Source organism: Delphinus delphis, chromosome 18 (genome assembly GCF_949987515.2).
Source record: "Delphinus delphis chromosome 18, mDelDel1.2, whole genome shotgun sequence".
Taxonomy (NCBI): Eukaryota; Metazoa; Chordata; class Mammalia; order Artiodactyla; family Delphinidae; genus Delphinus; species Delphinus delphis.
This window is the reverse complement of record NC_082700.1, coordinates 50,730,616-50,745,668: the sequence shown is the minus strand read 5'-3', so window position 1 is coordinate 50,745,668 and position 15,053 is coordinate 50,730,616. Positions and strand designations below refer to the sequence as shown.

General features: G+C 38.6%; 1 protein-coding gene across 2 annotated transcripts in view; it reads right to left on the bottom strand.

Moving 5' to 3' along the window:
- Positions 1-15,053, bottom strand: part of SLAIN1 (SLAIN motif family member 1) — a 60,573-nt gene that overhangs the window by 34,371 nt on the left and 11,149 nt on the right. For both annotated transcript variants that reach the window (XM_059995662.1, XM_059995663.1), the window contains exon 2: positions 11,490-11,629. In XM_059995662.1, the coding sequence (XP_059851645.1) occupies positions 11,490-11,629 (140 nt within the window). The remainder of the gene's footprint in view (positions 1-11,489; positions 11,630-15,053) is intronic.

The window sequence follows — 15,053 nt, the reverse complement described above, 5'->3', positions numbered from 1 at the left end:
TGCAGATCTGTCCTCCAAGTGCCCTAACTTCTCTCAATTTTCTCTCTTTTGGGGCAATTCCTTTGTCTAATTCAGATAAGCAGCTTGGTTCTTAGCCCTGTCCATTTTTATTTCAGTACTTCCAAGAAATTAAAAATGACTAAAAGTAGTAATCATTTGACTACTGCTCTTCCTAGCAATCTGTTCTTGTTTTAAAATTGTATTACTACTCTCTTGAATCTGAGCACACTGAGCTCTCTATTCCCCTAGTTACTTCTTTCCTACAAAGTCAGCTGACCTTTTTATTTTGTTCATGCTATTAGTTTTCTCAAAAAGCAAGTGAGACTTGGTTGCTGGTTCGTATTTATGAATAAAGGCTAAGTTCATCTGAATACAGGTAACTGGCGTTGAGTTTCTTTTGCACCAGTGTAGGTATTACACCAAGAGGCCTCTAAGGAAACTAACAACAGACAGTATGTAAACAGGTGGATTATTTCATAAGCAAGTTCTCCATACGTGCCTGGACATGCAGCAGTAGAGTGGCTGAGATCCCAACAGCACAAAGGAAGGAGGTCTCTATCTTAGGGTGGAAGGTAGCAGGCTTCCAAAGTTCATCTAATACTCCTCCCACTCTCTGCTCAGTCTAATGTAGATACCTGAAGTCACCTCGAGCTCTGCTTCTCAATCAGATCTCTCTGCCATCTTTAAAAATAGGTATCTGGGGGCTTCCCTGGTGGCGCAGCGGTTGAGAGTCCGCCTGCCAATGCAGGGGACACGGGTTCGTGCCCTGGTCCGGGAAGATCCCATATGCCGCGGAGCGGCTGGGCCCGTGAGCCATGGCCGCTGAGCCTGCGCGTCCGGAGCCTGTGCTCTGCAACGGGAGCGGCCACAGCAGTGAGAGGCCCGCGTACCACAAAAAAATAAAAAAAATAAAAATAAAAATAGGTATCTGGTTTGACCCTGAAGATTAGACATCCCCACCACTTGCAGTCATCATCTTTAGCACATGCCAGCAACTCCTACTGCTAGAGTATCCTTTTCCTGATCCCACTTTCCTTATTTAAAAATGCTATGAAAATGGAAAATCACACACGATTACACTGCATGTGCATATATACACACGTATATGAATACACAGGCACGCACACTAAAACCTGAATTTCAAAAACTGATACTTTTACACACACACCCCGTTCACTGAAATATATCTTACAAGTGGAAAAATATTAAACTCACAGGTACAAAATGACAAGAGCTCCAAAATTCAAACACATGAAACTTGTCATTATATAAAAGTATAAAGCTCCATGTATTATAAATAAATGAGACTATCAAAGCCTTATATTTTCAAAGTAAATTAAGCACCATGAAGTTTGGCCACATTTTAAACTACTGCTTCCCATAGGCGGTCACGCAAGAAATTCAGGATATTAATGAGAGAAACAGGAGAAAACATTTCCAAGTCTAACTAAGTTAAAGAATCATCCTAAAAAATGCTAAAGCCCAACTGCAACATCCCAAAGAATTTCTAAAATCACTATTTCAACTCTCCAAATTTTGCCAGATTTCAAAAAAGGGTCAGTCTTGTAAGACAATTCAGGTAATACCCTGTAGCTTTCCTGTCCAAAGTCATGTCACTCCTTTGCTTAAAACTATTCAAAGGTCTCCCAACCATCTCAATAGAAAGTCCAGAGTCCTTAACTCTAGTTTCCTTTAGAATCACTCAGCTCAGGTTTTCTCCCTGCCAGTGGTCTGCCAGTTCGTCTCACTTCACGAGTCTCCTCCCATCTCAGGGCCTTTCCACATGCTGCTCCTATGGTCTGAGCTGCTCCCCTGCCCTCCTCTGCTACAGAGTTACCTGCTGAACTTTTGCTGACTCTTCAATATGTCACATCCTCAGGAAAGCATTTCCTGGCCATACCCCTCAGACTCAGGTCCATGAACATCATCATGCTTGTTTTAAGGGAAAGGAAGAAAAAAGAACAAGAGCTGCCATCTGTGTCATCTGTTCCCTGTACTAGACTGCTTGCTCCAAAGGCCAGATGCTGAGTTCATCTTGCCACTGTACCCTTAGTCCTTAGCACTGAGCGCTAGCAAGTGCTCAATACACATTTACTTCATGGTTTAGCATCTGAATCATCTCTCTGGTCAAGGCCCAGTGTCTCAGGAAAGGTTGTCTACAAATTCTTCCAGAAATTGACTGTTTGGTAGAGGTCCCAAGAAACAGGTAAAATAAAATTTTACTGCCATAAAGGCAAGTGTAATCAATCATCAGAGTAGTGTGAAAGCAGGAAACAACTGCTTTGGGAGAATCTCTATCATTTCTTCTCATTGGGGTGGGTAACAAAATAGCATGCCAATTATGTGTTCATTATAACAAACATCATGCACTGTCATAAGTTATTGCTTATTTTGATAAACACCTTTCTAATCATGGTGGAAATGCAAAAGAAAAAACAAATAGAAACACATGCATAATTGGCAAAAGAAAGGAAAGGACAATTGTTTAGGAATATCTGGCAAATACATATCTATGTTTGTTGGCTATAATGGTATAGAAACTGTGAATTTCATGGGAACACAGTCCCTAATTATGTGTTACTTTACTGTACTCAACACCATTCCTAATAATGAAGCAAATACACTGATGCTATTCGGAGCCTAAGAGCAAAGCAAGGATGTGATGGAAGCACACAGACGTGATGTATCTTCAACTTCCAGCGCACAGGGATAATAGCAAATGTCAAGAAACCCTGTTTCTGCACAAAAATTTCAGTGTGATTCCAGATTACTTTTCCAATGAGAAAGGGAATCCTTTACAGAGCTTACCTAAAATGAACCGCACAGACTAAGTTTTAATTTTGTGTTCCAAATGTGACAGAGCACCTCAAGACTGGAAACACGAGCTGGCGGAGATAGCATCTTGGGCCCCGCAAGGAGAGACTGGGCAGGCTCCAGGAGACAAGACACTCGATAAGCTTCTTAATGTCTCAGTTCAATCTGTGTGGCTTTTGCAAATGAAAAAGGCCACCTTCAGAGCCCTGGGTTAGTCGACAACTTTCTTCTTCATTGGCTAAATTTAGAGAGAAACACTCCATCATAACAACTGAGACAAGAATGGGAACTGGTGTCATATGAAGATAAGAGAAAAACTCAGCTAAGAGGTAATAGCTATTCACATTTGCTTAGTATATAATCCCAGAGGAAATGAGAGATGGTCCCAGGGAAACATGACCCAAGATAGCTAAGTGTGCAGAGCTACACTATTGGTGCAAACTATACCCACACTCCTCAAATGTGACCTGTCCTGATTCAATAGTTATGGACATTCAAGAATCTTAAGGCAAGATAAGCTTTTATTAACTGGCCCCAAATTAACTGAGCCACATATTGGGTGTTTCAAATTACTTAGATAAGCTTTTGGATCATTATTTGGTTATCTAACATCCCAGCCTCATGACATGGACTTAACAAAAGAGTCTAGATTAGCCTTATTCCAATTTAGAATATCATGTGAGTTAATGCTACCCGTGAAAGTTCTATGGGTATTTGTTATTTACATTCTAAAGGGGTGGAGGAAGTGGGGAAGAAGAAAGAAAAGCATGTCAGAAATGAAATATTAATACATATAGATCCGAGAAGCAGCAGGAGAAAAAGAATAGACCACAGAGGTCCTCTTGAATTTTCTACTATTCTTGAATAAACTACACTCATAAAACTTCAATTTGAGATCCCTAACTCTACCAAGTATCTTTATTTATAGGGAGAGAAAACAGACCCACTCCCCCAAAGAAAAAAATACTCTTCGCTTTCTATAAATAGCCGAACTAAGAGGATTCCCTGTATTTTTTTGGGTTCAATCTCTGAATAAAGAACTGTGTATTAGGAACGTGTCCCTGTATTTACATGACACTTCACGTTTTTCAGACTAATTTCACATTCAGCATTTCCTGAAATCTTTGTAACAGCCCTGTGAAATCTGTTAAACGTCCCCACTCATAAGCAAGACATTGGAAACAAGTGATGTGCTCTTAACCACAGAGTCAAGTAGGGCTGAGGCACTAGATCTAACTACTAGATCAAAAACCCTTCCCCCATGGGGCTTCCCTGGTGGCGCAGTGGTTGAGAATCTGCCTGCCAATGCAGGGGACACGGGTTCGAGCCCTGGTCTGGGAAGATCCCACATGCCGTGGAGCAACTGGGCCCGTGAGCCACAACTACTGAGCCTGCGCGTCTGGAGCCTGTGCTCCGCAACAAGAGAAGCCGCGACAGTGAGAGGCCCGCGCACCGCGATGAAGAGTGGCCCCCGCTTGCCACAACTAGAGGAAGCCCTCGCACAGAAACGAAGACCCAACACAGCCAAAAAGAATAAATTAATTAACTAAAAAAAAAAACCCTTCCTCCAAATTCATTCATTCAACTATCAGCATTTAACGCCTACCAGGTGACATTCCAGGCACTGGGAGGGTGACAGCAGGGAACCAAACAGACTCAAATCTCTATCCTCAGAGCTAACACTGTAATGAATATGACTACATAATTATTTTGTGTGTGGCTTTGGCTAACCGGATGCCATTTACAACACCAAATGTTCAATTAGTTTCTTTGCTCTAAGGAATTTAAATGTACTCAAATTAATACATCACAGAAACCAACCATTCAGAGCTTAAAACTTAGTAATAAGCACTGGCAATTCAAAAGGAAACTGAGGTACAGGTCCCCCTAGCCTCAGATGCTTAATCTATGTGAAAAAAAGGGATACACATGTTAAAAATTCAATTAAAAGATGTTCACAAAACAGGGTGCTTCCAAATGTAACATAACAAACATTGTTAGGAGCATTTTCAAAAAGGAAAAACCAACCAAGAAAAAGAGAAAATATTAGTTTAGGCTTTCTGAATTTTATACGAATAGATTGTAGATTTAGAAGTACTGAAAGATTTAACTTTCAGCAATTAGTTATTTTATTTCTATCATTACTTTCTGTACATTATCCAAAAAAGTCATTTATGTTATTCCAATATATTATATATATTCCTATATATTAGGAAAGAGACTGAATATTTAAGCCTTTATTATGTCTCCTTCACAAACATCTTTATTTAACCCCTTATAGCAACTCTATAAAATAAACGTAAATGTAGAAGAGGCTGAGAAAGCTTAAGTAACTTGCCTTGCTGACTACTTGATACATAAGACTTTACAGATTATACAATTTGAATAGTAAGACCAGTTTGGAAAAGGGAAAAATAAGTTTCAGGAGCCACAATAAAGTTGCAATTAATTTAATTAATATTCAGTTAAAATATTAGTTAATATTTTAATTAAAGTCAATTTATATTCCCTATGAGAATTTAAGAGTATTGGATACATATTGATCATCTGTAATATATATACCCTACACCAAAAATGATTATCCTATTGTATTTTGAGTGCACTTAACCAATTAGCAAAATTATAGCTGTGACAACAAAGGTTTTCTTTTAGCAATATCTTACAAGCAGTCATAATGTGGGTGCTCACTCCCTATAAAATTAAATCATATAAAACATTTCTTTTCCATCATTTTCTTCAGAAAAACAAACCTTCTTCAAAGGGCAGGATCTTAATAAGCCTGTTCTCACAACCTCAAGGCAAGACTTGAACACCTCCCATATATTCTCCCAAAATCTACCAAGTTTTGTAATCTAGAACCAGGGTCACAAAGTTGTCAGATATGAATGAAGGTTATTAGAGGACCCTCCCAAATCGAGAAGGTAGGCAACAAGAGTTAGGCCCTTCAAGAAGTTATAATCCAAACGAGCTCGTTAGCAACTACACAATTAGAGACAATTCTAAGAGAAATGCTACTCTGTGTACCTGCAGAAACAGAGGTTGACAAACCCTTACTCAGATGTGCTCGGGGATGTGTGGGCCTTAAGCAGAGAAGACAGCTAATTTGCAACTGAGAAAATAGCACAGGCTAAGTTCCTAGGGTACAAGAGGGAATGAGAAAGAAGAGATGTAAGACCAAGGGGCCCAAGGGGACATAAGGCCCACCCACTAGATAGACTCTGGCTCCTCATAACTATGGCCCTCTTCACATGTTCTCAGGGAATTCATCTTTAATTGCTGAGCAATTTTCTTCCCCAAAACATCAGGGTCAGGAAATAAAAACCAAATATCTAAAATACTTGTTCTCTAATAAGCAGCATCTTATCTGAAGTTGCAGGCTGACGTTAAAGAACATTTACCTATCCCTTGGTAAAAGAGAGAGAGAGAGAGAGAGAGACAGAGAGGATAACTTTACCTTTCTTCAAAGCTCATCTCTAACTGCTCCTTTTCATGGCACTGGATGGTCTAACTGAACAGTCTTGGGTGGGGGAATGGCTGGGAGAAGCATGTACAACCACTAATCATTTTGCAACAAAATGCAGTAAGGTAAGTAAAAACCAATTATTTTAAAGTAAACATGCTTGTGAATGGAAAAGCAATGCTGCAAGTTGATACTTCAAGTGACGCCAGTCTTTCTTCTGAAAGAAAGAGATGGCTGGTAAGGAAAGTGGTGCAAAGACTTCACCCCATCTTGAAATATTCAAAAGCAAAACTGAAATTATAACAGTAGTAATTGTGACATTGGGTTCATAAAGAATTAAACAAAAATTCATTTATTTTAGCAACAGTGTCTAATACATGTCAGGTTCCCTTCTGCAGCTGGTGTGATCAACAAAAGAAAGTCCCTGTCCTTGGGCAATTTATATTCAAATGAAGACACAACCCTGGTCTCAAAGAAAATGCTCAATGATGTCTGTTACTTGAAGATGCTGATTGTTCCAGAGAAATGAAGTCTAAACAAAAACAAAATACTTTATTAGGGAGTTACTTGAAACTTCTAAAATACGTGACACACATTATTCCAATTAAACATTTATGCTATATAATGAATAAACTTTAAGTTAAAACTGTAATTAGGGGCTTCCCTGGTGGCGCAGTGGTTGGGGGTCCGCCTGCCGATGCAGGGGGCGCGGGTTCATGCCCCGGTCCGGGGGGATCCTGCGTGCCGTGGGGCGGCTGGGCCTGTGGGCCGTGGCCACTGGGCCTGCACGTCCAGAGCTTGTGCTCCGCGGCAGGAGAGGCCACGGCAGTGGGAGGCCCGCGTACCACAAAAAAAACCAAAAGAAACTGTAATTAACTGATACCAGTTAATTAGCTGTCACTGACAAAGAATCCCTTAACTGGAATCCAGTAAGAATTCTTTGCTATAGAGGACTAACTATGATTTCTTCTCTCATTTCTACAAAACCACACTAGAATGACAGCTAACTCAGGTCTTCTAAACCTACATGGAATATCAAACAGGAGAGGAGATACTATCAGACTAAGACTGTTTAGAAATGAAAAAACAGATAAACATTAGGTGATGGACCCAGTTGGGTTTTGATATTCTCTGCTCTGAGGGTCCACAGTGGGAATAGGTGAACAAAGACCTGGAAAAGCTCTGAAACTGATGGTACAGACACCACAGAGGGTAGGGAGTTCTATGGTGAAACGAACACAAGATGACTGCTGCAAAGTCTATGGGAAGAGTACCAAAACCCTTGGGCTCCCTCCCCAGCCCAAGCAGCTGCTCCTCTCGTGCTTTACCAAAGACAGATTTCATCACTTAAACTGAAGCAGAAAGCTGCTAGATTTAAGATATCTCACACATACAAGGGTATCTTACAAAAAACAGAAGGATTAAGTGAAAGTTTGCAAACTACATGGTAAACTCAATGAGGGCAGGGACTGTTTTGGTTACTGCTGGATCCCCGTTACCTACCATGGTTCCTGACACATAGCAGGTACTTAATAAATATGCAGCAAGAGTTTAGCAGACGAGTTTTTTAATCTCCAAGAAAGCAGAATGTTCAAAGAAAAATCAAGAATAAACAAAAGAAGAGAAAAATATAAAATGTGAACATCAATCCAGGAAATTCAGCATCTGACTAAAAGGAGTACCTAGAAAGAAAGAATAGAGAGAACTGGAGGGGAGGGGTGGTTACAAAGAAATAATGCATGAAATTTTGCAGAGCTAAAGTTTCCAGGCTGGAAGTACCCACTGTCTAACACACACACACACACACACACAAATGCAATTTCAAAATACCAGGAAGAAAAGATTCTAAAATATCCAGTGTATTTTACACAGAAAGATCAAAAATGAGAATGGTACAGGATTTCAACAGCAATCCTCAAGCTAAAATATAATGCAACACTGCCTTCTAAACTCTGCTGGAAATGGTTTCTAAACTAGAATTCTACATGTAGCCCGAAGAACAATCAAGTGTAAGAGCAAAGGTACCATAAAGACATTTTCAGACATATGACGTTCTCACCACTGACCTCCCACATATCCTCTTTCCACTTCTACTCCCCACAAAAAGCAACAGGAGAACGTATTCTGCTAAACTAGAGAATAAGGAAAAGGAAGTCTCTGCATTTAGGACACGAGCGATACAATGCAGAAGACAGGATGCGGAATTCCTAGGATGAGAGCAAAAAGGAAGTCCCACCATGACAGCTGCGCACAGGCCTACAGAGAACAAGGTACGACTGCAGTAAGAATAGAAGGCACTACCAGGAGGAATGGTTAAACTAAATAAATAAAAACCCTTGGTGGGTGTCTATGTCTAACCATACTGAGGATGTTTCATTTGGAGAGTCTAAGGGTAAATTAATGACAAGGATCAAGAAAAATGTCTTTTTACAATTAACTCAAGGAAAAGCATAGTTAAATGAAAAAAGAAACATAATGATAAAATACTGCATGGCTTCGATGTGAGTCTTGCTATCATAATCCACACTGATGTATCCTAAAATTGGTAAAAAGCTACATGACGGAATATGCGGAGAAAAAGTATAGTGGGGGGAGGAAGTTAAAAATGAAACCTTCACCACCCAAAGTAGAAAGCCAACCGGTAATGATTAAAATTGATTACTCAGGCAATAGCCATACAAGCCTGGAATTTATAAAGGGAGGGTAGACAAACAAAACCAGAACAAATAGTTTTTGTTAAGTAACTGCATCTGGGTAATAAAATGGGCATGAGAGAATGGGGTAGGAATTTGCCCTTTTCCTTATAATGTCTGTAAGACTAATGCTTGCTAAACTATAGATGTACTGCTTTATAAAACATGTTAAGTTTCAAAAAAATTTTTTTCACCCATTGAACAACCTATTCTAATCCATTACTTCTTATCTCATAATGGGATTACGGATTATGGATCTTTGGAACAAAAGCATTTAGCCTCACAGCAAAAGAGGATTTAGATTTACATACAAGTTTAGTAAAAGACTAATTTTGAATTTGAAAAGCTAGTTCTCTGCTCTAACTCTTTTATATTAAATTTAAATAAATTACACTATGAATAAAACTGCAATTCATGTCCTCATGACCTCACAATTTTGCTTTAGCCCCTTGCCAATGAAAGGAAAATTAGGCACTTAGTCTAGAATCTCAAAAGCAACCACCAACTATGATTATTTTTAAATTACATTTATGTTACATTGCGTTAAATTAACATAGCCTCTCCTCTATTTTTTAAACCAACCTTGTATGTAGATCTACCTTGTGTGCAAATGAACTATAAAGCAGGGGTCAGCAAACCTATGACCTGAGTGGCCCAAATCCAACCTGCCCCTGTTTTTATAATACCCACCAACTATGAATATTTTAACCATTTTCAAAAAAAGGTAAAAACCAAAATTAAAAATAGGAATATATTTCTTGACACATGAAAAAAAAAGTCACATGAAATTCAAATCTCTGTCCACAGATAAAGATTTACTGGCACACGGCCTTGTTCATTAATGTGTGCATCTATGGCTGCTTTCTAGTGATGGCAGAGATTGGATGGCCCACAAAGCCTAAAATATTTACTATCTGATCCCTTTCATATTGTTGACCCTTGAACTAAAGGATTCTAATTCCATTTGAATTTTATTTTTATTTTATTTCAAATGAAATTGAGCAAAATTCATATATAAAAATATACATATAAAAAGTCCTTGAATCAGAGGTATTTGAATAAGAAAACTTAGGGATGGCCTACACAACCTTTGAAAGAGAAAATAACGGTCTGCTTAGGGCCACTCAGGGAAATGGGCCCAGAAACAGGACCAGAGTCTTGGCTCTGAGATGGCTGTCCTCTTAGACATGCATCTGTCACCAAAGTTTTAACCCTAGTATGCCTCTGTTCCTACTCCACTCTTCAACTTGCTATTACTACATCACTTATTTCATTTTAGTTAAAATGCTAATAAAACACGCTAATTTTTAGTTTGGCCTTCCCCACATATTTAAAACAGATTTCTGTTCATATTTACTGTTGACTGTGTCAATAAAGCAGGATGGAATACTGGTTAAGGACAGTCTCTGGTGTCAGGGAGACCCAGGCCCTGGCTCTGCTCTCAAGGACCACTCTGCCCTCATAATCCTCTCAACTTCTCTAAACTTCACTTTTCTCACCTCTAAAAGTGAGTGTAGTACCTACCTCAGATGAGCAGTTAGAACACAATGAAAAATGTCAAGAACTTAATGTTCTGACTGTCAGAATTAAGAGCTCGAGAAACGGTTCCTATTACACTTTGTCTTATCATGTCCAAGTATTTGATAAGCATTCATTATCCTTGAAGAGTTTCATAGGCAGTGTTCTCAAACCTCAGTGTGCATAAGAATCACACTGGTGACCTTGCCAATGCAGATTCCCTTAGCCCTACTCTCAGCTACCCTGATTCTTTCATCTGGAGGGTTAAGGTTAACCCTTAACCCCATTTTCGAGCTCAAGTGTGATTTGGATGCGAGTGATCCATGGAGTAAAGTGTACCTAGATAATGAAACCGATACCAAGAGGTTAAGAGACAAGCAAAAGCCTAAATAATTACAGCCTTAAGTACTAGTCTACTTTATCAAAATAGCAAGGAGCTGAGTACTACTCATTCCTTTTGCTTTTTTTTTCCCCTGCTACAACTATCCTAATTATTATTATTTTTTTTTACTTAAACTTATGTTGGGCTCCATAATTAAATGTTACATACAATATGAAGATTATCTCCTAGTTTGTAAAGGTTAGGACTTCCAGTTATACATCCAAATAAACAGTTAGGGAAGGCAAAAGGTCAGTGCCCAGGTCCCAGTGGAATCCCAGTTCACTATCTTGGAATTCAGCGACACAACCTTGTAACCATCCCCAGAGAATGTAAAACTGGCCCATTTTATGTATTGGTACATTCATAAACAGAAAGAAAAAATAGAAAAATAATATGTATTCCTACAACACTAAAAGAAGCTGAAAATCTGGCTAAAAACAAGCACAAATCTAAATATATTCTATACCGAGAAACCCTGATGTGTAAACATATGAAGTGAATCACATGCAACAGCTGCACCTTAGGGTAAAGTTTTTCAATTAAGTGTCTATACCAAAACCAGCAACAAAACAGTGGACAGTGGCAGGAGTTTGAGGATGCAGGTGTACGGGTTCGCGGTTACCTTGCTCCAGTCTAAAGCACAGGGAACGCCTTGCTGCTTCCATCTCCGGAGTCGGATTATCTAGGACATGTCTACACCACTGCAAAGGGCTCAGGGATTTCTCTGATGACGGGAATGTCTTTGAAGAGCCAACGTATAACCTTAAAAAAAGAAATCTACATTATAGGGATTATATAGCTACATAGAGATTACCTCGCTTGTACTTGAGAAAACAACATGTATTTAACAGTTTCTATCAAAACAGAACTCACATTTGATTACTTCAAACACCAAAATCATTTTTAACAGATAAATACCCTCTGGTAGAATATGACACATTCTGTAGCTTGGTGGCAAGGAGGACTTCAAAAAACTATAGAACAATGTCTCAGAGAGTCAAAGATCTGGGGCTTTGGCTACTGAACTGACCTGGGGCACCGTGATGATCTGATCAGCTCACTTATATTTCTAGAAGTGAACATTTTCATCTCTCTTTGACAACAGAATCTTATGTGAACTTGGGCTAATATACATAAACATGATGTGGCAAACAAGGCAAGTCTTATTTGCATTTAACAAAAGTAAGTCTAAAAACAAGTCAGCTGTTTGATTCTCTCAACCCTTAAATAATCAGATATTTCCTGTCTTAAATCTATACCAAATTTGATATGTGCTTCTTTCTCATTAAAGCCAAACAGCTTTCAAAGATATGTTTTAGGAAGAGTTCACTTTCAGCATCTTCACCATTGCACAATAGTTGGCAGGATTCAAAATAACCACCCTGGGGCACTACAAGTCATAACAAAGGTTTTCTCTCATTGATGTACTGTTTTAAGGTAGGTTTTAGAATATTTTCAGTGATAGGGTTATACAAAAAGGTTTACCTTGAGAATTAACCAACAGTTGACAGAAAAAAGAAAGAAAATTATAATCACAGGCTCTAGTAACTGACCTTGCTATATAAAGCTTTATTCTAATTACAAATCTCATTAAAGTAATACTACTTCAAGCAAAGTTACCATAATTCTAAGGGGCAGGTATTCTTGAACTAACATACTTCATTATTCACTTTTACTGTTATCGTCCAGCCCACCACCTATTCGAGTAATCTATCCCAGAGGGCTGGGGAATGTAGTATTTAGCAAATTCTTCTTATAGTTCGGGGTTGGCAAGCTTTTTCTATAAGGGCCAGCTAGTAAACATACAGGCTTTGTGGCCACATAGTCTCTGTCATAACTACTCAACTCTGCCTCTGCAGCCCCAAAGTTATCACCGACGATAAATAATAAGTACGGCTGTGTTCCTATAAACTTTATTTATAGATACTGAAAGTCGAATTTCCCATAATTTTCACGTGTCAAAATAGCATTCTTTTGATTTTTTCAATCATTTAAAAATGTAAAAATCTAAGCTGATCAGCTACATAAACCAGGCAGTGGGCCCAATATGCCCACAAGACACAGTTTGCTGACTCCTGTCAGGAGATGAAGATTCTAAAATCTCTCTCCTAATCAACTTGACAGTAATCCTAATATGTCATTCTTCCCTTAGAGTGTGGACAACACTCTAAGAGAGTATGTTGGTTAGTTAAAAATTCTTATTCCTAGGTCCCACCCTGGCCTACTGTGTCAAGATTATCACCAATCTATGTAGATCCTTCCCTTTTGCCCTTCCTTGCTGTCAGACCTCTGCACTGTTACTGTGTAGCTCTCTCTAGACCCCTGTCCAGGACTGGGTAGCTCACTCTAGACCCCCAACTAAAGGTTAGTCTAAGCCAGTTGTTCTCAATCTTTGACATATTAAAATCTCTCAGAGGATTTGTTAAAACACAAATTGCTAACACCTGATTGCAGGCAGCTCTAACCTACCTGATTCAGTAGGTTTCCGGTAAGACCAAACAATGTGAATGTCTAACAAGTTCCCAGGTGATGCTGATACTGCTACATGGAGACCACGCCTTGAGAGGTATGCACTGTGCTGAGCCAACGGTGCCAGTTCCATTAATCCCATTTGCCCAATGACTGGTTTAGGCACAAGCCTTGGACACAGTCCTAGACAATAAAAACTGAGGGGAAATATTCTGATGGGCATGTGAGCAAGTTTCTCCTCATGTTTAAAGGGGTCACGAAAGACCCAATTATATGTTGCCTACAACATGGGTACTTTAAATATAAACACACGGGTTAAAAGTAAAAGGACAGACCATTGCAAAGACAAATGAGCAAAACCTACCCACAAAGAAAACCCCAGGCCTAGAAGGTTTCACTACCAAATTCTACCAGATATTTAAAGAAGAATACCAATCTTCACGAATTCTTCCAAAAAAACAGAAGAGGAGGGAGCACATCGCAACATGGTCTATGAGACCAATATAGCTATGAAACCTGATACCCAAACCAGACACAGACATTACAAGGTAAGAAACTAAATACCAACACCCCTCATGAACACAGAAGCAAAAGGTCTAAATGTTTTAGCAAATTTGGTGCGACCATATATAAAAGGGATACTTCGTCATTACCAAGTGAGGTTTATCCCAGGAATGAGAGGTTGCCTTAACATTCAAATACCAGTGTAACTTATCACATATACTAAAATAGAAACACCATATGATAATCTCAATATACAAAGAAAAAAAACATATGACATCCATTCCTGATAAAAACTCTCAGCAAATTAAAAAAGGGAGGAAACATCCTCAATCTTATTAAAGGCATCTACGAAAAAGGATCCTTAACAGTGAAAGACTGAACACTTTTCCCCTGTCAAGAGCAATACAAGGCCTGCGGGTTTTAGCTAGCACAATCAGGCAATAAAAGCATTTGGATTGGAAAGAAACAACTCTGTCTTTATTCACAGAAGACATGATTGTCTATGTAAAAAAATCGTCTATGTATAAAGGAATATACAAAAAAAGACACTAGAATGAGTTTAGCAGCAAGACTGTAGGATACCAAATCAAAGTACAAAAGTATTTCTATATTAGCAACAACCAGTATTTTTGAAATTTCACTTCCCATTTACAACAGTATAAGAAAAACCATAAGATGCCTAAGGATAAATCTGACAAAAGATGTCAAAAACCTGTACACTGAAAACTACAAAACATTCTGAGAGAAATTTAAAAAGAAACAGAGAAACGGACCATGTACATGGGTCAGAAAACTAAATATTGTTAAGATGTCAATTTCCCTAAATTGATCTATTTAACAAAATTCCAACCAAAATCTCAGCATGCTTTTTGTAGAACGTAAAAGCTAAAATTCATATGGAAATGCAAAGATCCTAGAATAGCCAAAACAATGAAGTTGGAGAGCTACCGCTAACTGATTAAGACTTATTCCAAAGCTACAGTAATAAAGACAATTTAGGATGGCATGAAAATAAATAGATCAATGAAAAACAATAGATGGTCCAGATACAGAAATACTAACATGTGGAATACTGATTTTTTTGACAAAGTACAGAAACAATTCAATGAAGAAAAGATAGTCTTTTGAACAAACGGTGCTGGAACAAATGGATACACATATACAAAAAGTGAACCTTGATCCATACTTTACACACTATCCAAAGTGAACTCAA